This window comes from Jaculus jaculus, chromosome 22 (genome assembly GCF_020740685.1).
Source record: "Jaculus jaculus isolate mJacJac1 chromosome 22, mJacJac1.mat.Y.cur, whole genome shotgun sequence".
Classification (NCBI taxonomy): Eukaryota; Metazoa; Chordata; class Mammalia; order Rodentia; family Dipodidae; genus Jaculus; species Jaculus jaculus.
The window spans coordinates 903,298-919,772 of record NC_059123.1 but is presented as its reverse complement, the minus strand read 5'-3'; the positions used below and the strand labels follow the sequence as shown (position 1 = coordinate 919,772).

The 16,475-nt window shown below is 47.7% G+C and overlaps 1 protein-coding gene across 6 annotated transcripts in view; it reads right to left on the bottom strand.

Annotated features, from left to right (window-relative positions):
* Nucleotides 1-4,174: 4,174 nt before the first annotated feature.
* Ipo8 (importin 8) overlaps nucleotides 4,175-16,475 on the bottom strand; it is a 60,761-nt gene continuing 48,460 nt past the window's right edge. For all 6 annotated transcript variants that reach the window (XM_004664406.2, XM_045139482.1, XM_045139483.1 and 3 more), the window contains 4 exons: nucleotides 15,058-15,260; nucleotides 13,259-13,456; nucleotides 8,755-8,871; nucleotides 4,175-6,312 (listed from right to left, as the gene is read on the bottom strand). In XM_004664406.2, coding sequence (XP_004664463.1) covers nucleotides 6,215-6,312; nucleotides 8,755-8,871; nucleotides 13,259-13,456; nucleotides 15,058-15,260 — 616 coding nt within the window. In that variant the 3' untranslated portion in view covers nucleotides 4,175-6,214. The remainder of the gene's footprint in view (nucleotides 6,313-8,754; nucleotides 8,872-13,258; nucleotides 13,457-15,057; nucleotides 15,261-16,475) is intronic.

Below are 16,475 nucleotides of genomic sequence, written 5' to 3'. Positions count from 1 at the left end.
TAAAAAATAAATAAATAAATAAAAACAATGAATGAGCAAGAAGGAAATTCTACAATCTGGCAATTACAGGTAGTTAATTCATCACCTACTCTCCCTTTTTTTTTTTTTTTTTTTTTTTTTTTTTTTGAGGTAGGGTCTCACTATAGTCCAAGCTAATCTGGAATTCACTATGCAGTTCCAGGCTAGCCTCAAACTCACAGTGATCCTCCTAAGTCTGCCTCTACCTCTGCCTCTGCCGAGCGCTGGGATTTAAAGGTGTGGGCCACTACACCTCGCTAGTTTTTATTATTTATTTGTAAAATCGATTGACAGCCTCCAGACATATACACCGTGTAGCAATGTCGCTTGATCACCATCTCCAGCACTAGTCTTTGTCCCCCTCCGAACTTCCCCTCCACTGAACCCCTCTTCTTTCCAATCAGCTCCTTGTTCTCATCTTTTGCCCTCCTCCATCGGCCACAGCAACATGAGGCTGGAACTAATATTACGAAGGGAAAGACAACCTCTGTAGGTCATGAACACAGCCACCTCCTTGTGAAGGAAAGACACTGTCCCAAAGCACTCCTCCCTGTCCTGCTCTCTTGCGTCCCTTCCACCACCTCCTCTGCCACAGTCCCTGAGCCTTGGAGGGGGTGATGGAAATGCCTTACTTAGTGCTGAACGCTCCACTGTCACAGCTTCCCGGCACTTTGGTAAATTTGTAAATTTGGTAACTGCGACCTGAAAAGAGAACCTTCTGTAACTATAATTGAGAGCAACACTTTGTACATGGGCATAAACAGAAATATTTAGAGGGCAATTTTGTAGGCATAATGTATCCATTTAGCCAAATAATAGTCGTAGCTTCCCCCCAGAGCTTATGGCCTTCCCAACCATAAACTTCTGATTAGGCTATCAGTATAAGGCTACTTCTCTCCCATTGTGTGGGCCTTAAACCCAACTCAAGAGCAATTGGTTACCCTCATAACAGACATGCCACTATGGCACCAGTGGGCACACCTCACCTGGCTTGACCATCGTACAGCAGATGACTTTTCTCCCCCAGCCACCTGCATAGCTCTTTCCAGCACTATGCCAGCTCCTCAGCAGACAGGAGATTTCCAGCTCAGTTCCAGCTTGATTTCTCAGTGTCCTCCAAACAAGACAGGCGGAGTCTTCAGCAATAGTCTTACCAGCTAGTTCTGGGGACAACCAGGAGCCTTGGCAATGGCCTGCAGTGTTTGGGGGGGGATGGTCAAGGGCCTCCATGGACAATATACGGTTTAGTTTGTTAATAGCAGCACAGCGATCTCAGATCTGAGGACACTGGAATACTCTGGCAAAAAGACGTGGTAGCTTTCACCATAGTGATGAGTAGTAAACCAACTTGAGATATGTCCTGCCGTAGAATGCAGAAGATTGGAGTCCAGGGCGGGATGAGAGGTCCACAAAGATGCAGAAGACCCAAACCCATGGCCCCCGTCCAAGCTACCAAAGAACGATAAAGTACTAGTTATAAATCATGAGCTTTTTTGTAGGGAGGTTAGGAACCAGTGGGAAGGCAATGAGGAAGTCCCAAGCCAAAAGACTTTCTTCCCCTTCCCTGAGAAGTGGGTGATGCAGACAAAGTCTCCCCCTCATAAAGAGATCTCCAAGGAAGGAGCTGTTAGGTCAGGATAAAATGGAGTCACCCAGGACAGCGGAGGGCAGACGTCAGGATGGCGGCAGAGGAGTCATCCACGTTCTTCAAGAACTTGTCCACCCATTCTCCCATTATCCCTCCCCTACCTAACAAGCCTCCAGGTCTAGATTTACTGCCCCCCCATCTCTCCTGGGTCACTTCTGGTCTCCCCTATGGCTAATGTAAAGAACAGAGATTTACTGCCCCAACAAAGAAATTCCTTCTCTTCCTCACCTTCCCCCAACTGAAGAGCCCATAAAGCCCACTATCTGTAACTCCATGGTGACTGCCCCGCTCTTGAGGGTCAGTCCTGGCAGCTCGTCTTTTTCCAGAATGAAAGCTTCGATCTTTGCCTCAGAGTGGTCCCCATGGTCTTGCTCACCCCTGAACCTTACATGTGGTGCCTGACATGGATAGGAAGGCTTCTGATTGTCCTCTTGGGTGGCCAGACCTCCTTTTCCTCTGACCGGACCACCGAGCTGCCATCGGACCATCTCTGCCTGATATAGGCTCTCATACCCCATGATCCGGCCTCACTGTTCTTCCGTCTCCTCCCTTCTCAGTAAGTGTCCCCCTCTCTCGGGTTGGCCTGTCTCAGGGTTCACCCCTCCTCATGGAAGCTGGGCCAGCACGCCAGGCTACACCCCTCGGCCGCTAGGCCCTGACCCCAGCTCTCTAGAAAGACGCACTCTGGACACTTCGGGTCTCTCTCTGGTCTACCACACTCTAAGGGGCACCTTTTGGTTCCGTTGCACCGTCTTGGGACACCCCCTCTTCCCTCCTGCGTGCTCATCTTCCACTGCCAGCAGCTTTTACCATCAGTAGCACAGCGCCCTCCTCGCCCACTAACAGGCTAAACAGCCGACAGCTGCGACCTGTACGGCCTCTGCCCGCGTGGCAGGCGCAGGCCCCGTTCACCCTAACGGGCCAGGGGGTCATATTGGTGTCCTGTGTAAACCCAGTTTAAGCTCTGGTTTATTTTTCTCTCACTCCTATCTCCTTAAGAACTTAAAGACTCTTGGAAGACATCTTATCTTTCTCTGCAAATCTGCTTGGCCACATCCATCATCTGGACAATGGGTCCAAATGGCCAGAGAATGATATTTTTGATTTCCAAATTCTCACTGATTTAAAACAAACTTCTTCCAATGTACAGGCAAATGGTCCACAGTACCCTATTTTTCACTCTGTATGCAAGGCCTTCTCTCTGCTCTGCCTGCCGCTCTCACCAGGTCCTAGCAAGGTCTCAGGAATGTGCTCTCACTCAGCCCCTCCCCCACACCCGTCCTCACCCTCTGCTTTGACCCTGATGCCATAGAGGGCCTCACACCAACAGTTCCTCCAGCTCCTCCAGCTCCCCCAGCCTCTCCTGACACCCTGCCTGGTAATAAGGTTTGTTTTTAGTCTCTGGAGTTGTAAATGAAATAGAAATTGTAAATGGGAATACATAACATCTGAGTAAATGTATGAATGAACATATGAAGGGGAAATGGTTGTCTAGAGTCTATATGAAAAGTGCACTTACAATGACTGTGTGTGTGTATGTACATGGCTCACAGCCCTAAGGCAGCAGAGTAATTTCTGTTTGAGCAGTGCCATTTCATTGTGGGGATTTTTCCCACCAAGCCCACTGTACGAGACAGCATAGCCACGTTTTAATATTGAGTGTCCCCCAGGAGGAACACTAAAAGTAATTAAGATCATAAACAAAACATGCAAGATCCTCCTACTCTTAAAAAGTTGTAATATGGCAGGATCGGAAAGCAGCAATTGAGAGATTACAACCTTTGAGAATGGGCCAACTGACTTGTCCTGGGGCAATAGGAAGAATGTAGAATGAAGAATGAAGGGGCCTGAGTGCTCAAGGAGTGTCCTGTTCATTCAAAGTCTGCTTTATTCCCCCCTGGATTAACAAATTGACACCCTACCTGGGACTATGGAGTATAAGAAATGCCAGATGCACAAGGGGGCGCATGTGTATGGAATTCATTTGCAGTAGCCAGAGGCCCTGACATGCCCATTCTCTCTCTCCCTCTCTCTCTCTGTCAAATAAATAAATAAAACATTTTTTAATGTTTTCCATCTTAAAAATGTTCTCTGACCCACTAGATCAATGTGGTCTTAACATAATTTAAAGGTAGGACGAAAGGCTTTATTCTAGGAAAGACCTGACAATCCCAATCCACAAGCCCAACCAGTTTTGACCATTCCTGATTTGGCAGCCCACTGGAAAGTGGCTGGCTGTCAGCTTTTCCCTTTCCTCCTGTTGAATCATCCTTCTTCTGGACACTAGTTCATAAGGTGGACCCTGGGTCCCTGCACCCCACATTTTTGCTGCTACTAATGACGATCTCCCACTGTCTGCCAGGCCCCGGTACCAAGTCCTCAGAAGACAAGGCCCTGATGTCCCCAGGCCAGTGGCTCCCTAAACCCCCACCCCAGAAGTCGAGAGTGTGTGGATGGGCTTGTATCGCCTTCACGTTCCAGCAAGCACTTCACAAAGCAGAGCTCAGGTCCAGGAATCAGTCCACATTTTATTGTGCAGTACATTCATATAAGTTCCGCAGTGACCAGAACACACGCAGGTTAGCCCTGCCGGTGACAAGACCACAGGACCACCCTGGCTTCAAACAAGGGTGATGGAGAGGGTGTTTTATCTTTAGCACAGCAGGGGACAGCTCACCACAAAATAAAACCTCGGATATCCTGGCCCCTCCCAGTCACCTGTGTCAACATTAAAAAGCCACAGAGGACACCTTTCAGGCTTTACAAGCCCTCCCCTGCCCAGGGCCGTCTTCCCTCCTACCTGCCAGGGAGACATGGCTTGGGAGTTGAGGAATGGGAAAACACAGGGCCATTTTACTCTGAAATGTACAGCTTTACAAGCTAATTGTGTACAAATTAAATAACCCAAATTTTTAAAAATAGTTAATATGAATTAGGGCTGGTAATAAGGAAAGTACTGGAAAAAATTCAGTCAGTCGCTAGTGGGAAGTTTAAACTGCAGACATGTCATAAAAATGAGGACCTGTGTCACACACAGTACCGTGTCAAGCCCTGAGGACCCGTCATTTTGCTGAGGGAAAACACGACAATTTGTATTCTGGCCTTGAACAACAGGGAAACCTCCGTCCGCAACACTGACATCATGACTCAGAGGAAGGCAGCACAACACACCCAACCCTTAAGGGATGGAAAAGGCCAGGTGAAGCTACGATGAAGACTGAGACAAACTGGGAGAGAGCAGGTAGTTAAAGCTGTTGGGATGTTTTTGGCCAATAAAAAAAAAAAAGTCCATCAGGCCAGGCGTGGTGGTGCACACCTTTAATCCCAGGCCGAGGTAGAAGGATCACTGTGAATTTGAGGCCAGCCTGAGACTAGAGCAAGACCCTACATAGAAAAAAGAAAAAACACCCATCAGATGTGGTGGCTCACACTACATGCCAGCACTAGGGAGGCTGACACAGGAGGATTTCATGAGTTTGAGGCCAGCCTGGGCTATACAGGGAGTTGCAGGCTAGCCGGAACTACATAGCAAGACCCTACCTCAAAACAAGAAAAAAAAGTGTTTTAGAATCAGTTGGGTGTGGCGGTACACTCAGTATTCGCGAGGCTAAGGCAGGAGCCCAGGCTGCATGCATAGCAAGACTGTCAAAACCATACAAAGACATCAGATGTCTGGGCCCCGGCCTGGCGTGGCTGGCATGGTCAGTAGCAGAGCCATGGCTCCTGGGAGCTCAGCGTGCCCCAGATCGGGGTGCTCTCACGTGCTGCGCAGAACGCCCTCGGCCTTGCTGCTAAGCCTGGCGGCCAAAGAGCCTCCGCTGTGCTGCCCAGAAACAGGGGAGCCCTGGACCTACCAGCCTCTGAGTGAGATTGACCTGTGGATCCTGAAGGAAATGCGGCTCCGCTCTGGACAGAGAAACATGACGGAATAGGGATAAGACACTTCTTAAAGCCAGAGCCAGTGCACATTGTAGAACCCTTAAAGAAAGCCCCCCGCCTCCCACGGCGGTCAGGGGAGCTGGGCTATTTCTGAAACCAGTGACTTGCAACTGCCTGACAGGAAATTCACAGAGTAAAATACAAGAGTAAGTTGACATAGAACCAAGGTTAAAAGTGTATCTAGAAATATGTTGTATGCCTTAAAAAAAATTGCAATGCACTCCAAAAGAATTTTTTTCTGGTAATTCATGTACAACAGAAGGCACTGTTATCCGCATAAACCCACTGATTCTGCATGGCAAACACCTGAGACGCACACGCGCTCCAGTCCAAAAGCCACCTTGGCTCTCAGCCCTAGCGCACAGGGCTTCCTGTCCACCGCGAGGACTCCGTCTTCCTTTAATCCCATACATCGCAGTAGCTGTTGGAAACATGTACTCCAGGGTGACAAGGTCGAGGAGAAGGGGCGGATCCCCGGCTGCCAGATGCCAGGCGACCGCTGGAGAGTGGGGCTCCGCGCCAGCGGCCCTTCCTCTTCCCTGGGCCCGCGCATCCCTGGGGAGTAAGGAGCTGTGAGGACAAGGACGCTGCCGGTGGACCCTCCTTCCTTCAGTTGCTGCCGGGCACAGTCCCGAAGTTAAATGCAGAGAGAACACCCTTGCTCTCAAACGTGACGCCTCCCTGCTGTTCGATGTTTTTCTTTGCTTCTAGTGTTTTCAGAGGTGGGGGACAAAAAAGAACAATGCTCAGTGACAGCACTGGAAACAGCCTCAAAAGAGCCAGACTCTTTACATGCTAGTGGGTTTTTTTCTTTTGTTTGTTTTTCTAGTCCATGTAACCCGGGTTGTAGCTTGCTGTGTGGCCAAGGAAGACCTTAAACTCTAGCCTCTACCTCCCACACGTTGGGATGACAAGCCCAGGCCACCACTCCTGGCTTTCTTTTTATACTTAAAACCGTGAAGGAACATGATTCATGGAATTGATTCTGCTGCCTGACTGAGCATCAGCTTGAACAGACCCAGCGCAGTAAGCTGGAATGCTGTGACCACTGGCAGACTGCTTGCCCGACAGTGAAGGGCAACAGTGTGAAACTGGGTGCCACGCCTTACCAGGGGAGCTGGGAGACCTGGGGTCAGAAATCAGCCCTCAGCTAAGACTTCTGATGTCCCTCATGCACCACTGGTAACTACAACATACTACCACTAGTCATCCAGGAGGGACCACAAAATAACGGGCTGGAGAGATGGCTCAGTGGCTAAGGCACTTGCCTGCAAAGCCTAATAACCTGGGCTCAATTCCCCAGTACCCACATAAAACCAGATGCACAGTGGTACATGCATTTGGATTTCATTTGCAGTGGATGGAGGACCTTTCTCCCTCGCTTTCCCTCTCTCTGCTTGCAAATAAGCCAGGCATGGTGGTGTACACCTTTAATCTCAGCACTTGGGAGGCAGAGGTAGGAGGATCTCCTTGAGTTCAAGGCCACCCTGAGACTACATAGTGAAGGTCAACCTGGGCTGGAGTAAAACCCTATCTCAAAATTATATATATACATGTTTTAAACATGTATATATATATATACATGTTTTAAATTACAACATAGTGCTGGAGGGATGGCTTCACAGTTAAGGCATTTGCCTGCAAAAGACAAAGGACCCAAGTTCGATTCCCCAGGACCCACATAAAGCCAGATGCACAGTGATGCATGCATCTGTAGTTCATTTGCAGAGGTTGGAGGCCCTGGAATGTTCTCTCTCTCCCTCCCTTCCTCGCTCTCTCTCTCTCGGGGCTCTTTCTCTGTCAAATAAACAAAAATAAAATATTTTTTAGAAATCACCACATAAAAGTTTCTCTAACAAGTTGCCAACACATATACATGAAGAGCATCTGCTCTAATTTAGAATTTCTAAGTTCCCTAAAGATCCATATGCTAAATGCCTGGTCCCAAGCTGATACTGGGACTTTGAAGAAATAGGGCCTGGGGGATATGCCTTTATAGGGGACATTGGGATCTGGGGGCCCCTCCTGCTGGCATTCTCCCGCCCTCTCCCTCCCTGCTTTCTAGTTTTTCCCTGGAGTGAGGTTTCCTCCACCTGATGCACCACCCCATCACAGGTCCAAAAGCAACAAGGAAACACAACCAGGGACTGAAACCAGGAGTCCAAATAAACCTTCCCTTCATTTTAAGTGGATTTCCTTAAGTGTTTTATCATAGCAACTGAAAAGTGAGTAGCGTGGTGTCCACGCCTTCTATCCCAGCACTCCAGAGGCAGAGGTGGGAGGACCGCTGAGAGTTCAAGGCCACCCTGAGACTACATAGTTAATTCCAGTGAGTAGCATGGCATTTCATTTCCAGGAAAACAAGCTCCTTGTAAGAAATCATACAGTGCCTCTAGTCCACGTGCAGGGCATTCAGCTGATTATGTCTTCCTCAGCAAGGCTGGTCCCCGCCCTTACTTCTGACCCTCAGCTCCAAGGCAGGGTCAGAGTGTGAATGGAAAAGCCACTAATACACCTGTTCATGGTCAGGTTTATGCACAGCTAAGATATCAGAACTAGAAAGAACCACCAAACCGGGTGCTGTGCCACACGCCTATGACTCTAGCTGCACAGAAGACCAAGGCAGAAGGATTTTGTTTGCAGTGGATGGAGGACCTTTCTCAAGTCCAAGGTCATCTCAGTAAGACTTTGTCTTAAAAGACAGCCAGACACGGTGGCAAACAACTGTATTCTCAGTGCTCAAAAGACTAAGGCAGGAGGATCATGAGTTTGAGGCCAGCTCCAAAGTAAAATCATATCTCCACAAAAAAGGGAGGGCAAGGGTTGGAACTCACTAACAGAGTGCTTGCCTAGGCACATGTAACACTCTGGATTCAAACCCTAGCACCTCAAAACAAAACTTACAGGTCAGGACAGTGCTACAAACAAACTAGCAATCCCAACACTCATCCCAAAGCAGGAGAACGGAGAGAGGCCAGCCTGAGTACACACAAGGCCATCTCGAAAACAAACACGGCAACTGTGTAATAATGACCGTTCCTCCCTTATCATGAAGGGCTGGTCTCTAGCAATTTAAAACATGAACTTTGGTGCCACCTGGATCATCAATTGAGGCTGACACATGACTCCACTGGGGAAAGCCTGCTGACCTGCCACCGTCCTTCGGTGCTCTGCCAACGTGCACACCTCCTGCAGCGTCCTCTTCTGGTCGTCGCTGAGGGGTGCCACCAGCAGCTGGTACCAGGCAGCATCCCGATTTTGCACAGCTGTTATGTTCCGGGGCATCAGAGAAGGATAAAAAGAGAGCCCAGTGACCATTATTTCAGAGAAAAGTGAGTGTCTGATCAACTTACCATGAGATGATTTCACACAATAAGAGACAGGGTGATGGAACAGACCCCAACAGAAGAACATTTCAGGGGCTGGAGAGATGGCTTAGCGGTTAAGGCGTTTGCTTACAAAACCAAAGAGCCCAGTTTGATTCTCTAGGACCCACATAAGCCAGATGTACAAGGAGGCGCACACATCTGGAGTTCGTTTGCAGTGGCTTGAGGCCCTGGTGCACCCATTCTCTCCCCCCCCCAACTTCCTGCCTCTTTCTCTCTATCAAATAAATAAATAAATAAATAATATTTTTTTTAAAAAATAGCTTTCAGGAACAACCTAACTACAAAGGGCATCACAAGAAGGTCACCGCCCACATCTATGGTTCTAGCTATCTCCTTCACCCCTTTCTAGAGTTTTACCCAGTATGGATGGTCCCTAAAATGCCAGCCTGGGGAACACAGCTGGGCTTCCTTGTTACCATCTTCCTCAGGATTTCTCTGCTACCCACAGCCCAGCACTGGCCTACAAAATTACCAATTCTAACCACTCAGCAAAATGCCTCCTTCTCCTGCTAGACCTTTCCAGCTAGCTGTTCACTAAAACAAATCTGAACACTTTTCCTCCAAACCCTTTCCGTCTCCCACGCCCATTATTATTCTATTGGTACGAGGGAACCACCATAAACCCTAACATCTAGGGCCACAGCCTCCTGCATCTAATCCTCTGACTCTTTATTAATGTCTCCTTCCATCCACTTCCATCGTAAACTTGGGCCCTGTCACTCCTGAGATCACAGTGCACACTGCCTGACCTCACACCTAATTCCGTCCTGTACTCGGTCCCGTCACTCCTGAGATCACAGTGCACACTGCCTGACCTCACACCTAATTCCGTCCTGTACTCGGTCCCGTCACTCCTGAGATCACAGTGCACACTGCCTGACCTCACACCTAATTCCGTCCTGTACTCGGTCCCGTCACTCCTGAGATCACAGTGCACACTGCCTGACCTCACACCTAATTCCGTCCTGTACTCGGTCCCGTCACTCCTGAGATCACAGTGCACACTGCCTGACCTCACACCTAATTCCGTCCTGTACTCGGTCCCGTCACTCCTGAGATCACAGTGCACACTGCCTCACCTCACACCTAATTCCGTCCTGTACTCGGTCCCGTCACTCCTGAGATCACAGTGCACACTGCCTCACCTCACACCTAATTCCGTCCTGTACTCGGTCCCGTCACTCCTGAGATCACAGTGCACACTGCCTCACCTCACACCTAATTCCGTCCTGTACTCGGTCCCGTCACTCTTGAGATCACAGTGCACACTGCCTGACCTCACACCTAATTCCGTCCTGTACTCGGTCCCGTCACTCCTGAGATCACAGTGCACACTGCCTGACCTCACACCTAATTCCGTCCAGTGTTCGGTCACGTCACTCCAGAGATCACAGTGCATACTGCCTCACCTCACACCTAATTCCGTCCTGTACTCGGTCCCGTCACTCCTGAGATCACAGTGCACACTGCCTGACCTCACACCTAATTCCGTCCTGTACTCGGTCCCGTCACTCCTGAGATCACAGTGCACACTGCCTCACCTCACACCTAATTCCGTCCTGTACTCGGTCCCGTCACTCCTGAGATCACAGTGCACACTGCCTCACCTCACACCTAATTCCGTCCTGTACTCGGTCCCGTCACTCTTGAGATCACAGTGCACACTGCCTGACCTCACACCTAATTCCGTCCTGTACTCGGTCCCGTCACTCCTGAGATCACAGTGCACACTGCCTGACCTCACACCTAATTCCGTCCAGTGTTCGGTCACGTCACTCCAGAGATCACAGTGCATACTGCCTCACCTCACACCTAATTCCGTCCTGTACTCGGTCCCGTCACTCCTGAGATCACAGTGCACACTGCCTCACCTCACACCTAATTCCGTCCAGTGTTCGGTCCCGTCACTCCGGAGATCACAGTGCACACTGCCTCACCTCACACCTAATTCCGTCCTGTACTTGGTCCCGTCACTCCTGAGATCACAGTGCACACTGCCTGGCCCCACATCTAATGCCTCAGGATTTCTTGCACATCACACTGATGACTCCAGGAAGTAAATGGCTAAATCCTGATGTTACCCTCTATAGAAAACCACTCAACAACCCTACTACAATGCACTCCAAGATTCACCATGGCACCATCGTTCCTATCTTCCTCATTTACAGGAACTCCCCAGACACTTCCTTCATGGTTACAGTTCATCCAAAGATGGCCACCTAACGCCACTGAAGAGCATGTGTAAACTGCTGGCCATATTCAGACTGGACTCAAAACCCACAGCCCCCATGTGGTCAGGATATGCACAGAGCCCACGGACGACTGTCTCAGAGCATGGACGCCTTCCCACATCCATCTCCTCAGGGCGTCCTGCTTTGTGCAGCACCCCAACACACACCCCATCTACATACACTCGGTGTCAACAAAAGCACACAGGTGGTTCTTGTCCTCACTAACAGCATTTGCAGCAGAACTAGATGTTGTCACTACATGACATTGCCTAATTAGCAAGAACACACAACTAGAAATGAGACCTTAAACTTCAGTGGGAGACATAAATGTAACACAACCACAGAAATCTAACCATAAATCAAACAGGATGCATTAGCAGTATTTTATTACATTTATTTAATAATTTTCTAAATACTTCACTGGCTTATTGTTTTTATTCTGTGAAGTTTATATCACATTTTTATACAAATTTATGAGTTTACTATTTTCACTTATTTGTAGAAAGTCTTTGGCTGCTGTGTACCAAGTCTATGATACATTTGTCAAGTATTTTCTCCTGGCTTTTAATGAGCTCTTTAACTATATTTAGAGTACCATTTTTCTATTCAAAATCAGTTTGTTACTTACAAAGGAGCCACTTTTGTCTGAGAGCTGTGCTCTGTTCCTTCCCAGAGGGATTGTGAATTACTCATAGGCTTATAGTCACAATTAAAAACCAGTTCAGGGCTGGGTGGGGTGGTACACGCCTTTAATCCCAGCATTTGGGAGGCCAAAGTAGGAGAATCACAATGAGTTCAAAGCCACCCTGAGACTACAGAGTGAATTCCGGGTCAGCCTGTATAGAGCAAAACCCTACCTCAAAAAAACAAAAAATGAAAATAAAAAAATAAATAAAAACTAGCTCACTATTTTCTATACAAATGGCACTCATGCAGATCTGGCCTGAAATCATGGGTGAGGCCAAGTGCCAGGTTCACCCACTACCTGATGTGCTTACTGGCAATGAGAGCTTGGGGCTGCCCCAGATATCTGGAACTCTGGATGCATGCACCACCTTGCGCATCTGGCTTACGTGGGTCCTGGGGAATCAAACCTGGGTCCTTTGGCTTTACAGGCAAATGTCTCAACTGCTAAGCCAGCTCCTAATCTTTTTAAAAAAATATTTTTCTTTATTTATTTGCAAGCACAGAGAAAGAGAGTGGGGGAGGAAAGGAGCGGAGGAGAGAGAGACATAAAATGGGCATGCCACAGCCTCCTGCCACTGCAAACTCCAAATACATGTGCCACTTTGTGCATCTGGCTTTACATAGGTACTGGGGATTGAACTCAGGCCTTTGCAAGCTTTTAACCACTGAACTATCTCTCCAATGTTAGTACTAATCTTTCTGTAACAAAAGATAAAGATTCTTGGGCTGGAGTGATGGCTTAGTAATTATGTTGCCTGCCTGCAAAGCCTGTAGACCCAGGTTTGATTCACCAGTGCCTACGTAGGAACAAGGTGGCACATGCATCTAGAGTTCTTTGTAGTGTCTGGAGGCCCTAGCACACCCATACTCTATCTGCCTCTGTCTGTCTCTCTCTCTCAAATAACTAAAAAAATAAACAAACAAATAAAATATTTTAAAAAATAAAAATTCCAAAAGAGTCTAGACAAATTTGAGGACAGGTCCAAAAGCAAGTTCTGGGGCTGGAGAGGTGGCTTAGTGGTTAAGGCACTTACTTGCCTACAAAACCTAAGGACCCAGGTTTGACACCCCTGCCCCTATATAAAGCTAGGTACAGAAAGTTGTGCATGCGCCTGGGGTTTGTCTGCAGTAGCTACAGGTCCTGCTGGCATACCCATCCTTTTTCTCACTCACTCTGGTATATATTTAATTTGTTTGCTTGTTTACATAGATATATTTCTAAATATTTTAAAATTATTTGTTTTTATATAAACATTAATTTTTTTAAATGACAAAAACAAGTTCTAATAGGAAAAGCTGAAAAAACTACCACGTCGGCGACTTTCTGCGGGCTTAGAGGAGCATACTTAGCAGAGCCTGCGTGAAGAACTGGTACTCGTCCACGCCGCCGTCCAGGTCCAGCGGGGTGCTGAAGCCCTCGAGGGCAGTCTCCTCCAGCACTTCCTCGTCCCAGTCCTCCTCCTCCTCCTCCTCGCCCCGCCCACCACGCGGCTGCACGGCTGGAGCGCCTGCGTTCGTCTCTTCCTCCTCGCTGGAAATCTCCTCTGTGAACGCATGAGTTATTTAGAGGAAGTCAAAAACTTGTAAGTAGAGGGGATGATATCCCATGAAGCAGCAAGGGTTATAAAATATTTTGGAAATGGAAAAACCACCACAGAATTTTATCGAAATTACAAAAAAATTGCTGACACTGGCTTTGTCCTCACTGAGAATGTCTGTGTCCAGTGTGAACACAACTAAAGTACCCTATAGCTGCCCCCCAATATTGATATAAAGAGACTATGTAACTGCAAATTCCCCACTTTTCTTTTTTTCTTCAAAATTTTATTATTAACAACTTCTATGATTATAAAAAGTAGCCCATGGTAATACTCTCCCTCCCCCGCCCACTTTCCCCTCTGAAATTCCATTCTCCATCATATCCCCCTCCCCATCTCAATCAGTCCCTCTTATTTTGGTATCATGATCTTTTCCTCCTCTTATGATGGTCTTGTGTAGGTAGTGTCGGGCACTGTTTCCAGCAGTATGTACCTTCTGGTAAGTGGTGTATTCCTTTAATCCCAGCACTAGGGAAACAAAGGTAGGAAGATCACTATGAGCTCGAGGCCAGCCAGCCTGAGACTACAGAATGAGTTCCAGGCCAGCCTGGGCTAGAATGGGATCATGTCTCAAAAAGTAAGAAAAAACAGTAGTAACCTTCTTGAGACTAACAGTGTGTTTGGAGGTGCCCAGGGTCAAACTCCAGGCTTTGCACATGCCAGGCAAGGGCTCTAGTTCAGAACTAGCCCCACACTCACAGTCCTACCCCCATTCTTTTGTACCCCACATGCATAAGTGTGTGGTGTGTGTATATATACATGTCCATGTGTGCATGCATTTGGAAGCCAAAAGCCCATTTGGCTAGGCTAGCCAGCGAGCTCTGGGGACCGTGATGCCTCTGCTTTGCCAGTGTTGGAATTACATATGCACATGGAATTACATATGCGTACCATTGAGCCCGGCTTTACACGGGTCTGCAGATGCAAGCTGGGGACCTTCTGCTTGCTCAGCTCTTCACCCCTAAGCCATCTTCTCTGCCCTTTTTCTGACTCTTGATTGCACAAATGGCCTTCTTTTATGTACATTATTCTAAACTTACAGTTAAACCACACATCTCACATTATAATTTTTTAAGTTTCTAAATATTTTTACCTATTTTTTATTATTTGAGAGAGAATGAGCATATTAGGGCCTTCAACCACTGCAAATGAACTCCAGACACATGTACCACCTTGTGAAGCTGGCTTACATGGGTCCTGGGGAATCAAACTTGGGTACTTTGGCTTTGTAGGCAAGTGCCTTAACCAATAAACCATCTCTCAAGCCCTCACATTATAATTTTAAATCAACTCACTTTCAAACCATTTTCAAGTCAATGTGTACCAACCCCTTGAACTGACATTCCTGCTCTGAACCTACTAACATCCAGGTCATGGCAGCTGCCTTCACCACGCCTCTCAGTGAAAATAGAAAGGAGGCTGACGTGGGAGGACTGTGAGCTCAAGGACAGTCTCAAGCACATAGCTACATTCTGTCACAAAAGCAAAGCAAAACAAACAAATAAGCAAAATAAACCCTAGCGTTTGTTGCAACTGGAAGACTTTACCATTCTCTTCCACGCTGGCCTTTTCGGCTTTTGTGCGACTGCAGTTCATTAGTTGCCGAGTGGCACAGACCTGCTTCAGGCCAAGGAACAGGAAAAGGATGGAGGGCACAATCTGTGCTGCCACCGCGTCCACTGCGGGAGGCCGGCTCTGTAACTCCAGAAGGATGCTCAGTCCTATTATACACATCTTCCGGTCGTGATGCCTGCCAACGGTGAAGAAAGACAGGGAGACGTGAGCTACGCAGCAAGGGGCAACAGCCAGAGAAACAAAACACCACTGTCCAGCGAGCACCCAAACGTCCCCCACGTCATACACACCCCCATGAGACTAATTCTATAAACCTAACGGGACCTGGGCACGGTGACAGCCCTGAAGAGGCTGAGGCAGGTCCGTAAATTCAAGGCCAGTTTGAGTTACAGAGAAAGTTCAAGACCAGCCAGACCATCGTACAGAAAGCCAAAGTGTAAAAATAGATTAGGAAAAAATTGCACAGGAGTCTGCAACTAGAATGGTGAACCTTGCAGTAAGAAATGCTCTGAGGGTTTCTATGCAAAAATACCTATATCTGACAGCATAAAATCCTTTTAACAACGCAAAAAGTGAAGAGTTCCTCAGACTTTAATACAGTAGGCTTGTCCTCCAACATTTCTAGCAGACACACTCCATTTCCATTTACCCCGAATGCCAAAATCAATCTCAAAAGCCAGCAGCTTGCTAACTGGCCTTCTCAGCTACACATAATCTCTTAGCACCCTCTGCTGTAACTGTACATAAAATATTAATTCAGCCCTTCCTTGCACTTGGCTGCCAGAGCTGCTTGCTGCCTTCCAGCATGGATGGAAGACCCCTACGGACTGAAAATCAGCGGCCCTCAGGAAGCCTCCAGGCCTTCAGTGCCATTTCGGAACTGCGGAGGCATCTGGCAATGTGGACTGAGCAGCCACCTGGCCCCCTAATTCTCAGGCCTGCAACTGCTATTGGACTATCGTAAACTAATCCAATAAATTTCCTTTTAATATTAAAAAACATGGATTCTGAGCCGGGCATGGTGGCACACATCTTTAATCCCAGCACTCGGAAGGCAAAAAAGTAAGCAGATCACCAAGAGTTCGAGGCCAACCAAAAAAAATAAAAATAAAAATAAAAATAAAAATAAATAAATAAAAAAGCCAGGCATGGTGGTGCGCGCCTTTAATCCCAACACTTGGGAGGCAGAGGTAGGAGGATCGCCGTGAGTTCGAGGCCACCCTGAGACTCCATAGTGAGTTTCAGGTCAGCCTGGGCTAGAGTGAGACCCTACCTCAAAAAAACAAAAAATAAATAAATAAATAAAAATAAGAGTTCGAGGCCACCCTGAGACTATATAGTGAATTCCAGGTCAGCCTGGGCTAGAGTGAGACCTGACCTCAGAAAACCA